Genomic DNA, 18,411 nt, shown 5'->3' with positions numbered 1-18,411 from the left:
TTTAATATTATAAAAAAAATAAAAAATTATATAAGGACTAATTTGATTAATTTTTAAAATTTTAGATATGAAAATGACTTACATCTGAACTTTTAAGGACTATTTTGATTATAAATAACTTTTTTACATGTCAAGTGACACGTGACACTGACACGTGGCGTGCACGTGTCACTGATCTGACACGTCAAGCAATCATCTTGTGACACGTGGCATCAGCCTACCACGTCATCATGTGCTACGTGGCACGTTATCATCCAACTGATAGAAGGACTAACGTGATTAAATTGTGTATTTTTAGAGGACGAATTTGATTAATTTTATCTTTCAAGAACCAAAATGAAAATCGAGTATTTTTTAGAGACGATTTTGACTATTAACTCAAATAAGAATTGGTGTAGCTCTTTAGGAAACAAACATATTTGCCATTACTATACATGCCACTACAACGCGCCACATTGTCAGAACTCTTCTGAACAACCCAACTTGTCACTTGTGAGACTGTGATTGGACTGGGCTCATTGTAGTTGGGCTGGGCTCATTGGGATTGGGCTTTTGGCCCAATGGATACCTTGGTACAAACCAAAAAAGAGAGAATTATTTGTGTAAACTCAATAAATTCAAGCTTTTCAACCCCCGTCCAAAAAAGAAAAGCTTTTTAAATTATGGAGAAATAAAACACAAAAATGTTCGAGTTTTCATGGGTCACCACAGTTCCTAAAAATTTCAATTTCAATTTCAATTTGAAGTTATCAGCGCCACTTCCATTTCCACACTCCGCTTCGCCACTGCCATTTCAGGCAGGCACTCCGCCATGAAAAGGACTCCAACCTTTCATGGTTCTCGCGATTAGGGCACACTGAAGTAGACGAGGAACAAGAAGAAGGATCTTGAGTTCTGGAAACCGTGAAAGTCCTCCTCTTCTACCATGGATTCTGGTTCTCCTCGCAATCGCATTGATCAGGTCCTCCCCAAATTTCACTCCCAACCCTTAACAACGCCGTTCATACTCATTTTTGTTCTTTCTTCACATTTCACTCTGAAAAGAACGAAAAATAACTACTAGAATCTGATTTGTTTTGTTTCTTGCATATCACCGAAAATCTCTCATTTTCCTTTGGTAATTAGCGAAAACAGTTTTTGTTTCCCTTATGCCTAGTTTGTTTCTTGAGCATGACTTACGATGGTTATTGCTTTTTTTTTTTTTGGTTTGGTTTGAATTTAGAGAATCTATGGATTGTTCTGTTTCTCACTGGTATTGGTGACTGAGTTTTTGCATGATACAGTTTTATCCTTCGAAGAAAAGGAAAGCGGCTGCGGTGTCGCCTGCTTCTATGCCTGGGAGATCTGAGAAAGGTGCAAAGCATCATGGAGTTGATGGGTCTCCTAGTGCCAAAGGAACTTTGGACAGTTACTTGGTTTCTTCACAAGATGATTGCCATGCTGCCAGGCTGTCCAATGTGGCCACCCCGGTTGGCGAGTCTTTGGTTAGGCAGCATTCGGTTAAGAGAAATTTAGCTTTAGATGTTAGTAGTTGTATTGATTATGAGCACAGTAAGCTGCCTGTTTTGTCGGCCCATGGGAATGAGCTGGCACAAGCTTTGCCTTCAGGACTAATGGATGAATCATCGAAGGTGAGTTCCATGGTGGTTGGAGACCCTGGCCAGGAAAAAGGATGGAGTGGTATGGGAATGGGTGTGCCAAACGCGGATGCCAAACGATTTGCGGCAGAGTTTCTGTCCTTGTATTGCAGGTACATTCCTTTATAATTTTGACCAATTAGATCATGTTGGCTCTGTCATGATTGGTAGGGTCATCTGTTTGCACTTTGCTGTGGATATGTGCAAGCATGGGTTTTGTTGTTGTAGGTTTTTCTACTACCTCTATTTTATTTATTTATTTTAAACTATCAATTCCTGCTTCTTATATAATTTGAACTATGCTGCTTGCAGTGGAGTAGACCAGATTCGTTTGTCATCGGAAATGAAAGAAGATGCTCATACCAGACATTGTTCTCTTACATTAGTAGATAAAAATATTAGTTTGGCGGAGAAGTGTGAGGACCCCACTAGTGAGCCACATTTTGGTAGTGAAAACATCTCTATTGTCAAAGCATGTGTCAAGGAGACTCCAAAGTCAAAACGTGGAAGCTCAAGTTTTTCACCCGGCTCAGCTTTTTGGAATGAAGCGATTCAAGTTGCTGATGGTTTGTGTGTTCCTGTGACTAATGATTCTTCTATTGTTATGCACAAGATTAATGTGGTGGATGAGCAACATGAAATGGAGAATTCATCTAATTTACAAAGTCATGATGGAAAGCTGAGGGAAGTAATGGATCAATGCAAAAGCAGATTTTGGAAGGGAGAAGCGGGGATGCACACCAAAGATTCCAAGAAAGAAGTCTCTGTTCTTCCTGTGAAGCATTTTGATTTTTCATTTGAGGATAATATTTTGGGTGAAAGTACCCTGCAAGATCGTGGTGTTGGTAATCTGACTAATGTTACTTGTGAGGGTGGTAGACAGTATGAGTGTGGTTCTGTAACAGATCATAGATATCAAAAGATTGATGAAGGGAAGGAGAAGCCTTTAGTAGATGCAGTATGCAAAAGAATGAATTTTTCAAGTCAGGATAATATTAGTATGACATTTAATTCACCCCTCAATGAGGTTGCGATGGCAGTTAATACACATAAATCTGATGAAGCTTGTACTCCGTCGAGTAGTCTGTCGTTTAAGAATCATTTAGAGCTAAACAGCTGGCTTCCACCTGAAATATGCAGTATATATAGAAAGAAAGGAATCTCAAAGCTTTATGAATGGCAGGTTAGTTGCCTTTTATATGAAGTTGCTCCTTAAGTATTATAACAATTTGCTACACATTATTTTTTCTATAAAACTGATTTTATGCTCTTCTATCCAAATGTATTGCACTACTGGGTACTGGCTGCTATTTGTTTTACTTTTTTTTCCCATTTCTTTCTTTCTATTAATGTATCTTAACTTTTGTTCAAGTTGTTGGCTTAGTGTTTAGTGGGTTCTGATTTTACACCAAAAGTATCCACCCTTTCTAAGCTTGCTCTATCCACCCTGTCTAAGCTGCTCTAACGATGTGCAAATTTCACGTTAGTCATATTGTTTGGTTATTATTGTGACATAATTTATGATATATGTGGTTAATGGATGTTTTCTTTTGATAGGAATTAATAATGTTCAAATTTGTAACTAGTCGTGCCTCTTTTTTGGTACCAGGGGAAAATACTTGGTACTTGTTATCTGTGAAATAAACATAATTTGGTATATATATTTATGTGATTAACCAGGTGTAAAAACTGTGTAAATTTAGTTGGATATGAGAACTTCTTGAAATATGGCTGTGTTTAACATTATGATCTGATCTTAAAAATTATTTACTTCAAAAACCTTTTGTTCTGGCATATATAAGTTTATTGGAACTTTCTATCTATTAGGTTGACTGTCTTCGGGTGGATGGTGTCCTTCAGAGAAGAAATCTTGTATATTGTGCTTCTACAAGGTACTCTCTTATGCAACTGGATATTTATGTAAAACGTGTCTGGAAGGAACAGATAATTTGGATAGTATTGAAAAACAATGATATCAGGACAGAGAGCATGCAAAAGTATCTATAGTGAGTGCTTGTTTGTGTGTACGTACTTGTGCGAGCACACAGGCTCAATAAGGGGAAATACCCAAGTAGTTACTTAATCAGCCATAACTAGGATATACAACCATGCAGAATTAACATAGTTGCACTTCCTCAATGTGGGATCTTACAGCACCCTGTTATATTTATGCCCTATTCATTTATGTAAAGGGTTTAATGATAATGTGCCAAGGGTCACGAATTTGAGGAACGTGTTTGCATTTGTTTTGCATCTGGAAAAAGAAGCATATTTAATCAATAAATGTTCTATTTCATATTATATTACTTTTCTTGTGTTGAATGTCTAACTGAATCAATATATTATTTTATACTTCTGTGTATATCATTGCTCAAGATCTATATCGTTTCTTCTATACCTGCATCATGTTATTTATCATCTTTTACACTATTGAAATTCCTGTCTATCTATATTTTCCTTTATAAATTTGATTTGTTTGTTTTGTTTTCTCTATATCCTTCTCATTTTACCTTTATATGTCTTCCTTTCGAGGAAAACATGTATGAAATGATTCTCTTGTTGCCAACAGTGCTGGTAAGAGTATCGTTGCTGAGATTTTAATGCTGCGGAGGGTGATATCTACTGATAAAATGGCAATACTTGTTCTTCCGTATGTGTCAATCTGTGCTGAAAAGGTGCACTTTTTGTTCTCTTCTGTTTAATTTTTTAATTTTTCATTTATTTATATTTTTAAAAATACGATTCAGGTTGTGGATGTGCTTATGAACTTCCATATTTCAACAGCTCAAAATTTACACTTAGATGTCAATTTGGTTCACAGGCAGAACACCTTGAACGTCTTCTTGAGCCACTTGGTAAATATGTTCGTAGTTATTTTGGGAACCAAGGTGGTGGAACACTTCCTAAAGACACTTCTGTGGCTGTTTGCACGATAGAGAAGGCAAACTCCTTAATCAATAGATTATTGGAAGAGGGCCGTTTATCAGAGATGGGAATTATTGTGATAGATGAGTTGCATATGGTATTGTCACTCATTAACTTTTTAGTTACACGTTTAGGAGATGGGAATTCTATTACATGCAAAATGGTACACTTAGACAGTTCTCATAGTGTTTTGTTGCTTATGTCTTTTAACAGGTTGGTGATGCAAATAGAGGTTATCTTCTGGAACTCATGCTGACAAAACTTCGTTATGCGGCAGGAGAAGGTATTTCAAAATCAAGTGAAGGAGAAAGTTCAGGTGGAAGCAGCGACAAGTCTGATCCTGCTCAAGGTCTGCAAATTGTTGGAATGAGTGCAACAATGCCAAATGTTGCAGCAGTTGCTGACTGGCTTCAAGTATGGAGTATTTCAAACATTATTTATTTCCATACATAACAAATGCTTCATTAACAAACATAAGAATAGCATGTATTATTTTTTTTTCCATTTATAACCTAAAATAAGTCCAAAAAGTAGCAATTATTGGACTTCAATCTGTTCAGACATGATCTGCATAACATACATATTGGTATTTATCTTTCAGAAAACTCTGATCCCACCTGACTGTGTTAGGAACCTAGACAATACTAGAGTGCATGGATATAATGAATAAAGGTGGAAATAAATAGAGAATTAGGGAGTTGTTGCCCTGCTGGGGGGAGGAACAGGGGGTGGTGAACTGGGGATTTGCACTGGATTATCTTCCTAAGCATTTTGACGACGATCTTCTTCCTATGTTGATATCACACTAAATTAATATTCTGGTTGTGAAGTAATTCATTTAGGGCATGTTTGGTCTGCGCAAACATTTTCCATTCCATTTTCTAATGTTCTCTGGTTTTAGGTTTGTTTGAAATGGAAAAGTAAAAATAGAAATTAGGATTTTATTGGTTTTCACTTTCTTCCCCACCAAAATGCACTGCTGATGAACATTGACATGAAATTGAAGAAACTCAGCATCAGCAAGGCAAATCCTAAGAGGAATCTATCTTGCAGTTCATGATTTTTAATTCAAAAGACGATATGAAACTTCAGGGAATTCTTTGAATCATAATTTGTAGACTCTATCTGAGGTACAAGTATTACTGTGCTAGATAATTTGGTTTCCAAAATGATAAATGAAGCTTTCAACATTGTCATATTAGTATAAGCACCTTTTCTTCTGGTGATTATCTTTTAATTCGATTGTTGCAAATTTTACCTCAAGGCAGCACTATACCAGACAGAGTTCCGGCCAGTTCCTTTAGAAGAATATATAAAAGTTGGTAATTCCATATATGACAAGAGTATGGAACTTTCTAGAACAATCTCAAAGGCAGCTGATCTTGGTGGTAAAGATCCAGATCATGTTGTTGAGCTTTGTAATGAGGTGGGTACTTTAGAGTCTTAACTGCAATGTATACACTCTGTAGTGAACCCTGAATAATTATCAACAATTAATATGCTTTCAGGTTGTTCAAGAGGGACAATCAGTCTTAATATTTTGCTCTAGTCGAAAGGGTTGTGAATCGACAGCAAGGCATGTTGGAAAGTTCCTTAAAAGCTTTATTGCTAATATTCAGGAGAATGACTGTGAGTTTGCTGATATTACTTCTGCTATTGACTCGTTGAGAAAGTGTCCTGCTGGGTTGGATCCCATATTAGAGGAAACCCTTCCTTCGGGTGTTGCATTTCACCATGCTGGCCTCACGGTAATTCTTTTATTTCTTCTTTGTTTATAGCTTCTGCTAACATTGTTAGTGCAAACTCAATTTAGTAGAATTCCTCATTTGACCTGAACTTTACGTATGGTATATAGAATGAATTTGTGGCAGAATATTTCACCTATTTCTCAAGTCCTAGACCATTTTCACTGTTCTCAGGTTGAGGAAAGAGAGATAATTGAAACCTGTTACCGAAAAGGACTTTTACGTGTTTTAACTGCCACATCAACCTTAGCGGCTGGGGTTAATCTGCCAGCTAGGAGGGTTATTTTCCGCCAGCCTAGAATTGGTCGTGATTTTATAGATGGGACGAGGTACAAACAGATGGCCGGTCGTGCCGGTCGTACTGGAATTGATACAAAAGGAGAAAGTGTATGCCCTTTTCTGTTACACTTTCAACTATTATATGGGTAGTGTTTGTGTTTTGTTTTTAGGCTGATTGATATATTGTACTTTTATGTATTTTGACTCATTATCATCTTTATTTATTTCTTCTCTTGTTGTACTTAACATATTCAATAATTCCATATGCATATTGTTTGCCTCTACTTGGTTATGCTTTTCACATGCATGTTATAGTTTAATTAATTATAATTTATATGTATGTGGGCATATTCATGTTACATTGATTGCACTGTTTTGTTATACTTAATTGATTAGTTGAATGTGTCAAATGATTTTGATCTTCATAGGTACTTATCTGCAAACCAGAAGAGGTAAAAAGAGTTATGGGGCTTCTTAATGAAAGCTGTCCACCATTACATTCCTGTTTATCTGAAGATGTGAATGGAATGACTCATGCAATCTTAGAAGTTGTGGCTGGTGGAATAGTTCAAACAGCTAGTGATGTTCATCGCTACGTTAGATGTACTCTTTTGAACTCCACAAAACCATTCCAAGATGTGGTAAAGTCTGCACAAGAATCCCTCCGCTGGTTGTGCCAAAGAAAGTTTCTTGAATGGAATGAAGACACTAAACTTTACAGTACAACACCTCTTGGACGTGCATCATTTGGCAGCTCTCTCTCTCCAGAAGAATCACTTGTAAATGTTTCTGTTTACTTTTATTTTCACTGTTCTGTTTGTTCTCTTTGGTTCTTCTTATTCTGGGGATGGCTTAATATTTAGGTGGATAATTTGGGGAAGTTTTAAAAGTTATGTTTATCATTGGCATTAACCTGTTATGTATGGTTGATCTTAGATTGTGCTCGCTGACCTTTCAAGGGCTAGGGAAGGATTTGTCCTCGCATCTGACCTGCACTTAGTTTACTTGGTCACTCCAATCAGTGTTGATGTTGAGCCAGATTGGGAATTGTACTATGAGCGATTTGTGAAATTGTCTCCACTTGACCAGGTTGGTTTCTTCTAGAAAATACAGCCATCACATAGTTCATGATGTAACTTCCCATGTTGCTTTTCAGAAAGACTTTTGGAGCTGCTTGGATTTCATCAGATATTCAATATAACCTATCTTTGCAGAAGAAATAAATTTATAGTACGGAAAGTGTCCAAACTATATAAATGAACAATGAAATGGTAAAATTGGAAGTCAGAGCTCTATGTCAGTGTTATTCTAGTACTAGTATGCTGTGCAAAGTGTACTGTTTGAATTGTCTTTAAATGTCAAGGGAGATCAATTTGGAGTAACTTTATGTTTGTAGTTTTGAGTTTTGACATAACTGTTCTATGGAAGCTTTAGCATATTTGTAACACCTGTTGATTATCATTGATTTTTTTAATTTTTATTTCATTATTTATTTTACTTTTTGCAGTCAGTTGGTAATCGAGTAGGTGTGACAGAACCATTCTTGATGCGTATGGCACATGGGGCACCTATACGTTCTTATAACAAGTCAAGCGACAGTACAAGAGGGATAAACAATAAACGAGGAAGTCAACTCGGGATCTCTGATGCAATTGCACTCTCAGATGATCAAACACTTCGTGTCTGTAGACGATTCTATGTAGCTCTTATTTTGTCACTGCTAGTTCAGGTGCTTTTTCCTGTTGTGTGGATTAAAATATCACTATATGTATTTTTTTTCTTTGTTTTTCCAAAGATGGATGCCATTAGGAAAAAAAGATAGAAAAGTAAGAAGGAATCCTTCTCAGTTAGAACAAGAACTCAAGGTGTTAACACAGTACCCTTTTGCATGTCCAATTATGGAAAATTCCTGAAAGTAACAGAGTGGAGAGGATCAAAGAGAAGCCATGAAAGTAAATTAGATCCTAAAGGAAGTCAAGGGGTAACGGAAAAAGCAAAGCATTGCTGTTAAGTGAAAGTAAACAATATTTAAAGGATAGTGTCATAAAATTTTGTTCTGCTTACTGTTGTAGTTCTAACAATATTTAAACTTTTGTTTTAACAATTGCTTTAACAATATCTTTCTTTTCCTCTTTATTTAATCTATAATATTTTTCTAGTGATTAAATCATTCCTTGAATGAATGTGCTTTTTTAAAGGAAACTCCTGTGGGTGAGGTTTGTGAAGCATATAAAGTTGCCAGAGGAATGGTTCAAGCCTTGCAAGAGAATGCTGGAAGGTTTGCATCTATGGTTTCTGCATTCTGTGAGAGGCTTGGCTGGCATGATCTTGAAGGCTTAGTTGCTAAATTTCAGAATCGTGTGTCATTTGGAGTCAGAGCAGAGATTGTAGAGCTTACTGCCATTCCCTATGTTAAAGTAGGTGCAGTCGAATGCTATCACTCTGGCATACTCCATCAAATAGTTTATGTCTTGTTCTTAGTATAGGCTTGTGATAGAGCTCATTGCTTTGCCTTGTTTACCATTCAATTTGTAGGGTTCTCGAGCTAGAGCACTCTATAAAGCAGGTTTACGAACACCTCTTGCAATTGCTGAAGCTTCGGTACCAGAAATAGTTAAGGCGCTTTTTGAATCTTCATCATGGGCAACAGAAGGTCATCTTCAAAAATTTTTATTAGTGAATTTATTTATTTGTTTTTATGTTTAAAAGATTGAGATAACCTTTTTGGTGCTTTATTACATGAAAAATCACATATGGTTAAAATGGCATTAAAATAATTGGATTAACATCTTATATGGACCTCTTGTTTGTCGATATTTCTTGATGACATTTTCAATTGAGTCTGTTAGCACTGCGCTATACTTTTTATTTCTTTGAGTTTATCTTCAATTCTTGTTATAGTTTCTACTTGACTTTAATTTATTGCTTCAATTCATTCCATAAATCTTTGATGTCTGTGGAGACAATCTAGACTCTATTTTGACAACGAGATTTAATTTTGTTTATTTTGGAAGGTTCTGCGAAACGGAGTTTACAATTTGGTGTGGCGAAGAAGATCAAGAATGGTGCTCGAAAGATTGTTCTTGATAAAGCTGATGAGGCAAGGGTTGCTGCTTTCTCAGCATATAAGTCACTTGGATATGATGTCCCACAGTTTGCTCCTCCCATATTTACTGCTGCTTCTGATTCTACCAAGAAAGAAGCTGGAAGTAACTCTGGAAGTGACACAGCTCACACTAGTCATAGTTTTGTTGATGCAGTCCACAATGATAGTTCTAATGAAGTTGATTTAGCAAGACAGAGACAAGATTCTGAAAATGATGCTCTAGTTTATCTGAAAGGAAAACCAATCAGTGAGGTTCCATTTAATTTGTCTACTGAAAATTCTGAAGCTCCAGTTATTGGATCTATAAGGAATGAGCCCAATGCTACTTTTGACCCTACCAAGAATGGAGATCTGCCCACCCTCTCTGATCAGTTACAGAATCCAACTGATACCACCGTCATACATGATGGGTGCCTAGCTCGTGGTTCAGAGGACCAACATCATAGTAGAATTTTAGCAAGTGGAAATATGGAAAGTTCCACCCAGAGAGGTCCCATTAATGCAGGTAGTAGTCCTGGTGGGATTGATTCATTTCTGGATCTATGGGAAACTTTGCCAGAGTTCTACTTTGATATCCACTATATCAAACGATTGGAACTGCACTCTCCTGCTCCTTTTGAAATACATGGCATAGCCATCTGTTGGGAATGCTCTCCTGTATACTACATTAACCTTCCCAGGGATATTTTGTTGTCTACGGGTAAAAGCGATGACAGTTTATCCTTGAGTGCATGCAGTCACAAGCTGAAAGTTTCATCTTCTAATTCTAAGCATGATTTGGAGATTGCCAAGGATAGATGGAGCAGGATTAGTAAAATATTAGGAAAAAGAGATGTCAAAAAGTTCACTTGGAATTTGAAGATTCAAATTCAGGTTTTAAAAAAGCCTGCAGTTTCACTTCAGAGGTTTGGTTGCTCTTACAATCTCGGAAATAATGAAGACTTTGAAATTGTAGATAGTTCATATGTATTGCTACCACGTGTCCTCATTAAAGATGTAATTGACATGTGTATTGTGACTTGGATACTGTGGCCCGATGAAGAGAGGAGCTCAAATCCAAACCTGGAGAAGGTAATGTAAATATTCGAATTGCATGGATACTTGTACATATGTGACTATGTTTTGTGTTATTGTAGGAGATATTAGGTCGTTTAGAGTTAAGTATTTATGTTGATGTTTTAGGAGGTAAAGAAGAGGTTATCCTCTGAGGATGCTGCAGCTGCTAATCAGAGTGGCAGGTGGAAGAATCAGATGCGAAGAGCTGCACATAATGGTTGCTGCCGACGGGTTGCTCAAACAAGAGCATTATGTTCTGTTCTTTGGAAATTACTTGTTTCTGAAGAACTTGTTGAAGTGCTTATGAGAATAGAAATCCCTTTGGTAAGATTTTAAGTAATTTTTTTAATTTTAATAATACAGTTTGAGATACGAGAGAATTCAAAGAGAAGAGAGAAAGTTCAGAAATGTGTACTCTGTATTATGATTGAGCTTAGCACTGATCTGTGTTTATATACAATGTGGGATAGGATTCTGCATAAGCTAGTCCAAAGGGCAGAATAGTGCTTTCATACTTAAGTTAGATATGGAAACTGTAATTAACTTATAGCTGTCCTATCCTAGCTGGCTTTACTGTTCTAACTAGCCAACACTTCTCTAGACTTCATTAACTTTATTACTTAATGAAGTGTGTTTTTATTCTGATGTGTGTTGACACTAAAATTAGCAACTTGTTTATTGTAGGATGTATGCATTACAATAAATTATAAATTCATGCATTGCACATTTGATGCATCAAAAAAATTGTAAACTATATCGAACAAGTGCTGGATTCATTTAGGGGTTAGGACCTTTCTTTGACATATGCATAGACATGTAAAACTCTCATGTAAAGACATCTTGGTCCTTTCTCATGTTGGAAATTTTGTTTTTGGTTATATATATTGATATTGAAAATATGAATTCCTTCAGCAAGCAAGACAAAAGATTTTATATAGCTTGTTGATTTTGGATATTTGTATAACTCAAATGTTCATTTATTGGTGTTGTTCTGTCAACGGTGTAGTAAATTTATTCCAATTTGGGTTTTCTGGAAATGCTAACTATGCAATGAACTTATGAACAATTATCAACATGTTAACCAATCTATTCCATTGAAGTCTGAGATTAACTGTATATGAAATTCACTAAATGACTTAAATATTTTAATTTCTTAATTGTATAGTTAACATTTTTGTGTGGTTCTACATGCTGACTCTGATGGACTTTCTCCTTATATTTGGTGAAATATCATAGAAAGATTAGCATTAGACTTGCATATCCTTGCAGTGTATCATATAAGGTGATTTAGCTGCTAAATACTAAACCATGAATTAATCTCGTTTTTAATTTGCTTGAAAGCTTAAATAAAAGCCATAAAAGTAAAAAAGGTGATGAAATAGTTGATATTAGCTTTTATTTGGAATGTATAAAGGTATGTTATTTTCAGGCCATTTTGATTATTTGAAGTTTGGCAGCAAGATGCTTTTACAAACATTGAATGCAGTGATAAGAAGGATGTTATTTAGAATTGGCTTACTTTATTTTTTCCCCATAAATTTTCTCAATATAAATATTATAAATAATATGTACTGTCACAATTATAAACTAAGACTATGAACAATTATACCAAGTTACCTTGATGTTTGTTTTTATGGTTTTATGTTCTCAGTTGTTTTATATGTTTACATGCACTGAGTAATGCTACATGGATGCTGCTTTAGGTAAATGTTCTTGCTGACATGGAGCTATGGGGAATTGGTGTCGACTTGGAGAGATGCATTCAGGCTCGTAAATTGTTGGTGAAAAGGCTGAAGTATCTTGAAAAGGAAGCTTATAAGCTGGCTGGGATTACATTTTCATTGAATATGCCAGCAGACATTGCAAAGGTGCTCTTTGAACACTTGATGCTGCCTATTCCTGATGGCCGAAATAAGGGGAAAAAACATGCAAGTACTGGCAAGCAATGCTTGGATGCATTAAGGTATTCAGCAAGTTTTTCTTTTTCCTTTTAATTGTTATTAAAAGCAATCTTCCAATAACTTCTAATGCTTTGCTGTTGCTTTTGTTAGTACTTAGTAGGTAGTTTATATAATAAATAAGAATTTAAGTTTGATGCATTGTCAATGTAAAGTAATTTTACAGGTGCATCCAATTACGTAGCACCATATCAGTAAAAATAATTACCTTTCACATTGACTGCATGAATTGTTATCCAAAAGGACAAATGTGATTGCACGACTGTGTAAAATGCTTTACACTGTCAGTGCATTAAAATTAAACTCAATAAATAAATAGAAGAGCAACAAATACCTTTCCTTGGGTTTGCGAATTTATGTCTATGCCTCCAGTTTCTTATTTAATGATTTTCTTTCCTCTTTTGATTTTCAACCTTACAAAAGGACGTATAAGCTAAGTACTATCGGGCGGACTGTATCTAAATATTAAATAACTAGAGATGAGAAAGATCAAGAGAAATAATGCATGAAAATCTTTAAAATGTTTCAGATTTTGATGGTTTGACTTAAGTGGGATGGAAGGATGTTATACCGCACAAACATATTTATAGTAGGTTTGGTATGTAGAAGACAAGTTTGATCCATTTAGGTGATTTGGTTATGTTGATATGTTGGTAGCATTTGCTTTTATCATTGAAAATAAATGTTGTGTCTGGAGAATTCTCCATGTGTCTGGATGAAAATTAAGGAGGGGTATTTTCTTTTATTTTTTTAAAAAATCTTATGAAAGATGAACGTTTAGGGAGTCTATCTTTTAAAGTAGACACGGTGTGATCAGATGTAATGCATAAGTAAAGAAAATATGTCAATCTTTAACTTGATTTTTCTTAAGGCCCTTATATTTTTACTGAAATTTCAAATAAATTGCTGTAGTTTTAAATTTGTATTCAGGTTCCTACCTTAAATAAAAACAATTCAATTGAGTACCCGCAGGGTATTGTTACCAACACTTGAATTAAATAAAATATTCCATGAAAAGTCATTGATTTTTCATTACCTTCTTCATTCTTGTTCGTACCACCCACCATGTTTCTGCATTCATCATCATCCTCAAACACTCAAACTAGTAATTTATGAAGAAAGTGAAATAGAAGAGCACCTAAATAGAAAGAAGAAAAGCTCCAGAAGCAAACATGGTTTTTTATGATCTAGAGAGACCTTTTGATCTAGAGAAAATTAAACAGGCTGTTTGGAGCATGGATAAGGATAAGGCACTTGGACTTGATGGTTTCACTCTCTGTTTTTTCCAAGCGTGTTGGATTGTTATCAAGCATGATCTTTTGAGGTGTTTGAGGAATTTCACAGGAATGGAAATATTAGGAAGAGCATGAATTCCACTTTTGTCACCTTCATTCCTAAGAAGGATAGGTTGATTAGAGTCAAGGACTATCGACCTGTTAGCCTCTTAACCAGCATGTACAAGATCATTTCATTAGAAAGGTTTTCCACCCACTTGAGTGAAATGCTTGGAGATGCTATTTTGGACAACCAAAGTGCTTGGCTAGCATGTTGATTTTAATTCGGTGGTGGATGATGAGGAGAAGACCAAAAGAATGTATTCTTTTTAAGTTAGACTTTGAGAAAGCTTCTGACAAGGTTAGCTGGAGCTTCTTGGATAAAGTTCTGCAACAGAAAGGCATTTCTGGATGTCTTACAAGAGATTGTCAATGGCTAGCCAAAGTGATAGTTTTGTGGTGAAAGGGACCTGAGACATGGTGATTGCCTATCCCCCTTTTTGTTCACCTAGTAGTAGATACTCTTGGTCTGCTGATTTTTAGAGCAGAGGCAAGAGGGTTAATAAAAGGTGACAAAGTGGGTTCCGAAGGGGCTGTGATATTCCATTGAGTTTGAACATTTCTAATCTCAGTTTTAGGAATATTATGATGAACCTCCCATATTATTTCCATGAGTTGATTATTTGATTTGTATGTTATTTGATTTATAGTATACCCTATTACATTTACCATGCTGTAGAGACCAGAATTTTTTATTATATGTAGGAGGCTAAATATATAAGTGTTATTTGCACAATCTTTTTGGTACACGGTACACCTTCCAATTTTGGACAATAAATGCACTATAGCCACTATCTCAAATAAATAAATGTGTACACTTTAAGGTGTACAAAAATGTTGTAAATATATTTCCCAATATATCTGTATTTTGATTTAAAATTTCTTTGTATTTCATATTTGCACATTATTCTAGAAAATATGATTATTTTTCAGGCATGTACATCCCATTGTTCCAATCATTAAAGAGCATCGAACAATGGCAAAGCTCTTGAACACTACACTTGGATCAATTTGTTCTCTAGCTAGGCTATCGGTAAGCACACAGAAGTATACATTACATGGCCATTGGCTTCAGACATCTACAGCAACTGGTCGACTTTCAATGGAGGAACCTAATCTTCAGGTATATGATCTTAATCTGCAAGTTTCCTCTTCTTTTTTTCCCTTTGTTGTTTGCTATATTTAATATTATGGACTGTCTTTATGAACGATGCAGTGTGTTGAACATACAGTAGACTTCAAAATGGAAGAGGATAAAAGCGAAGGAGATGCTGATGAAAATCATTACAGCATTAATGCTCGTGATTTCTTTATTCCTACTCAGGTCTTTAACTTTACCTTGGGTTATGTTTTATTTGCGTTTTGTGTATCTGTGTGTGCCTATTGGGATAAGGCTTTGTTGTTGTCGTTGTTGTGTATGTGTGTGTGATAGGACCTGGGTCTTTATTGAATGCAAGATTAGTTAGTAAATTTCAAGACAAGTGTAGTTTTTCTTTCTATGCTGTGCCCAGTTCTTATGAGTTTGCTATTAGTGTAGAATGGTTTCCCCAATCTCTGTCATGCCAACCAGCATCGTTAAAAATTAAAATGTGTTTCGATGTTGTACACCTTCCAAAACTCCCAATGTTCCCTTGCAGTCTGCTATTCTTCAACAAACCTTATTTGGAACATTTTAAAGTTTAGGAAAGTGTATTTGTGTGATATACTTGTGCGATTATGTTGCGTTCTTATTTGTTTATTTTGTTTGTTGCAGGACAACTGGTTACTGTTAACAGCAGACTATTCTCAAATAGAATTGAGGGTGATGGCACACTTCTCTAAAGACTCTTCTCTCATTGAGCTTCTCAGTAAGCCTGATGGTGATGCCTTTACAATGATAGCGGCAAGGTGGATTGGGTGTGCAGAGGATTCTGTCAGCTCCAATGAGAGAGATCAGACTAAAAAGATGGTTTATGGAATTCTTTATGGAATGGGTGCCAATAGCCTTGCTGATCACCTTGATTGCACTTCTGATGAAGCTGCAGAAAAGATTAGTTATTTCAAAAGCTCTTTTCCTGGTGTTTCTTCTTGGCTCAATGAAGTTGTTTCATCTTGTCGTCTCAAAGGGTGAGGAGACTTTTTCCCACTTTTGTATATCCTAAATGACATATCCCTTCTGCAATGCTATAATGACTAAGATGAGGTAAGCAATAAGCTTAGGACACCAATTGGTTCAAACAATTATTGATTATGCTTGCGATTAATTTCTGAAAGGTTAAGATGTTTTGTGAATGTTCATGAATAGTTTTATATTTAGGGTGGTCTGGTAAAGTTTATTAGAAATGTGCTTGTGCTTTCCAAAAAAAATATATATTTTAAAGATAGCTTGTGCTTTTAAAAGTTAAAAATCTAATATAATCTTATATATTAATGAATATCCAGATTTATTCTTACTATTTATTACATTTATGTCTATTAAAGTTATTTTAATTTAAAAGTAAGTTCACTAAATACTATTGTTTTAACTCATGCTTATTGAATGAAAGCCACTAATTTTGTTTTATCTAAGAACTTTTAGTTAGCTATATTTGAAAAGCCAAGAAAGATGAGCAACTTTTGAAAGTACAAGTTTTACCAAAGCCTCCCTTAATATGCTTTAGTATACTGCCTTTTAGGGTTAAAGTGTGAATAGTACTTTACTCCATCATACCTAGAGGTGGAATTCTAGTTTTATATGGAAGAATAGGGATTAACATTGAATTCTTAATCCTTGATCATATAAACTCTGATAACAGATGACATTGTTTTCCAAAAATTGTAGTCTCATGAAATGGTGTCTTATCTAACCACACTTTTATTTGTTTTTCTTTGTAGACATAAATTATAGTTTTAGGTATTAGAAAATAGAAACAATTTAATTATTTTAAATGATTTACTGATTTCTGTATCTAACCATAGAGCAAACTAAGCATATTTATGCTAGTATTTTATCGTATAGCTAGCTTTATTTTTCATCAGGAAAAAAAACATAGGATAAACTGCATTCTTTCTAAGCCTGTTACTGTTGGGCTATAACTTTGTGGTTTGCTTCTTCATGCACTATCCAGATATGTTGAGACTCTTAAGGGAAGAAAACGATTTTTGTCTAAAATAAAGTTTGGCAACAGTACAGAAAAATCAAAAGCTCAAAGGCAAGCTGTGAATTCCATTTGTCAGGTATAGTTTAAATTTTCAATCCTGGATCCGGAGTCGGATTATGTTTTTTTCAGAGCTCGATGATCTGTGTTAATATTTTTTCCCTGTTCCTCAAGGGATCTGCTGCAGACATAATCAAGATTGCAATGCTAAGAATTTACTCCGTGATTGTCGACGGTGTTGATAGTTCGGATTCTAGTTCTTCTATGGCAACCGAGTTTCACATGCTCAGAGATCGTTGCCGAATTTCATTACAGGTTTATTATTATTATTATTATTGTTGTTGTTGTTGTTGTTGTTGTTGTTTTACCCCATTGTGTTTGCTTATTTCAATCTTTATTGATTTACAACTAGGTGCATGATGAGTTAGTGCTGGAAGTTGATCCTTCGGTGATAAGGGAAGCTGCCGCGCTGTTAAAGACAAGCATGGAGAATGCAGTCTCACTTCTTGGTATGTGTTTATGCTTTTCTCTTCTTTACTTGGGTAGACGAAAGTTTCTGTTATCATATTGTGAAAATCAAAGTCATTCTTTACGATTATCCGTGTGCTGGTGCAGTTCCTCTTCGTGCGAAAGTCCAAGTTGGGAGAACATGGGGATCTTTGGAGGCATTTGCACCGGACAGATAAATTCAAGATAATGCCGAAAATCACATCACTGAATAGTCCATGATGTCAGAAGTATTCAATTATATTGAGCGGCACTTTCATTGTTAAATTTTCAGGGAGGTCTGGAATGGAGGGGGGAATCATCACCCGACCATGGCAGCCAAACAAAAGGCTTGTTAATTCTGATGAGGTTTTACTTCTATGTTGCAGATTAAGAGCGAGAAATACTGGCAAGATTTCATATTTCTCACTTCGAAGATAGCAAACGGGTTCCGATGCATCACAAGTGGCGATGCTGCAATTATTCATTAAATAATTTTTCATGTATAGGATGGGAAAAACAAAAAATTTTGTAGAAATCTGTACATAATAGAACGCTCTTTGTAAGAAAGAAATTGACAATGTGGTCACTCCCCTGTTGTATCCTTACAAGAAAAAATGGCTACAGTTTCATCTCAACAAACTGGTAAAACTCTCATCCAGCATAATGTCAAGTGAAAATCAATTGACAGGATTAACTCTGATAACCGATCAGCCAATTAAGCAATCCATCATCTAACAAAGAGCACAAACGTCATGGAAGAATTTAG

General features: G+C 35.5%; 1 protein-coding gene across 3 annotated transcripts; it reads left to right on the top strand.

Annotated features, from left to right (window-relative positions):
* Positions 1-712: 712 nt before the first annotated feature.
* On the top strand, positions 713-18,339 carry LOC107495178 (helicase and polymerase-containing protein TEBICHI). 3 transcript variants are annotated; one of them, XM_016116275.3, is made up of 25 exons: positions 713-961; positions 1,284-1,750; positions 1,950-2,820; positions 3,465-3,529; positions 4,207-4,312; positions 4,459-4,659; positions 4,776-4,976; positions 5,827-5,988; positions 6,071-6,310; positions 6,482-6,694; positions 7,015-7,365; positions 7,523-7,675; positions 8,094-8,315; positions 8,785-9,003; positions 9,122-9,239; positions 9,601-10,763; positions 10,875-11,072; positions 12,452-12,711; positions 14,974-15,163; positions 15,257-15,364; positions 15,794-16,146; positions 17,127-17,235; positions 17,331-17,471; positions 17,569-17,665; positions 17,772-18,339. In XM_016116275.3, exons 1-25 carry the CDS (start codon positions 926-928, stop codon positions 17,840-17,842), a joined length of 6,315 nt encoding a protein of 2,104 aa, XP_015971761.1. In that variant the 5' UTR covers positions 713-925; the 3' UTR covers positions 17,843-18,339. The 3 variants fall into 3 exon arrangements, 2 of the variants coding, with proteins under 2 accessions (XP_015971761.1, XP_052119169.1); XM_052263209.1 differs by lacking the exons at positions 17,569-17,665; positions 17,772-18,339 and having other exon boundaries at positions 17,344-17,469; XR_002364338.2 differs by lacking the exons at positions 17,331-17,471; positions 17,569-17,665; positions 17,772-18,339 and having other exon boundaries at positions 15,794-16,222; positions 17,127-17,228.
* The last annotated feature ends 72 nt before the right edge of the window (positions 18,340-18,411 follow it).

This window comes from Arachis duranensis, chromosome 6, assembly GCF_000817695.3.
Source record: "Arachis duranensis cultivar V14167 chromosome 6, aradu.V14167.gnm2.J7QH, whole genome shotgun sequence".
Classification (NCBI taxonomy): domain Eukaryota; kingdom Viridiplantae; phylum Streptophyta; class Magnoliopsida; order Fabales; family Fabaceae; genus Arachis; species Arachis duranensis.
This window is presented reverse-complemented; position numbering and strand designations above follow the sequence as displayed.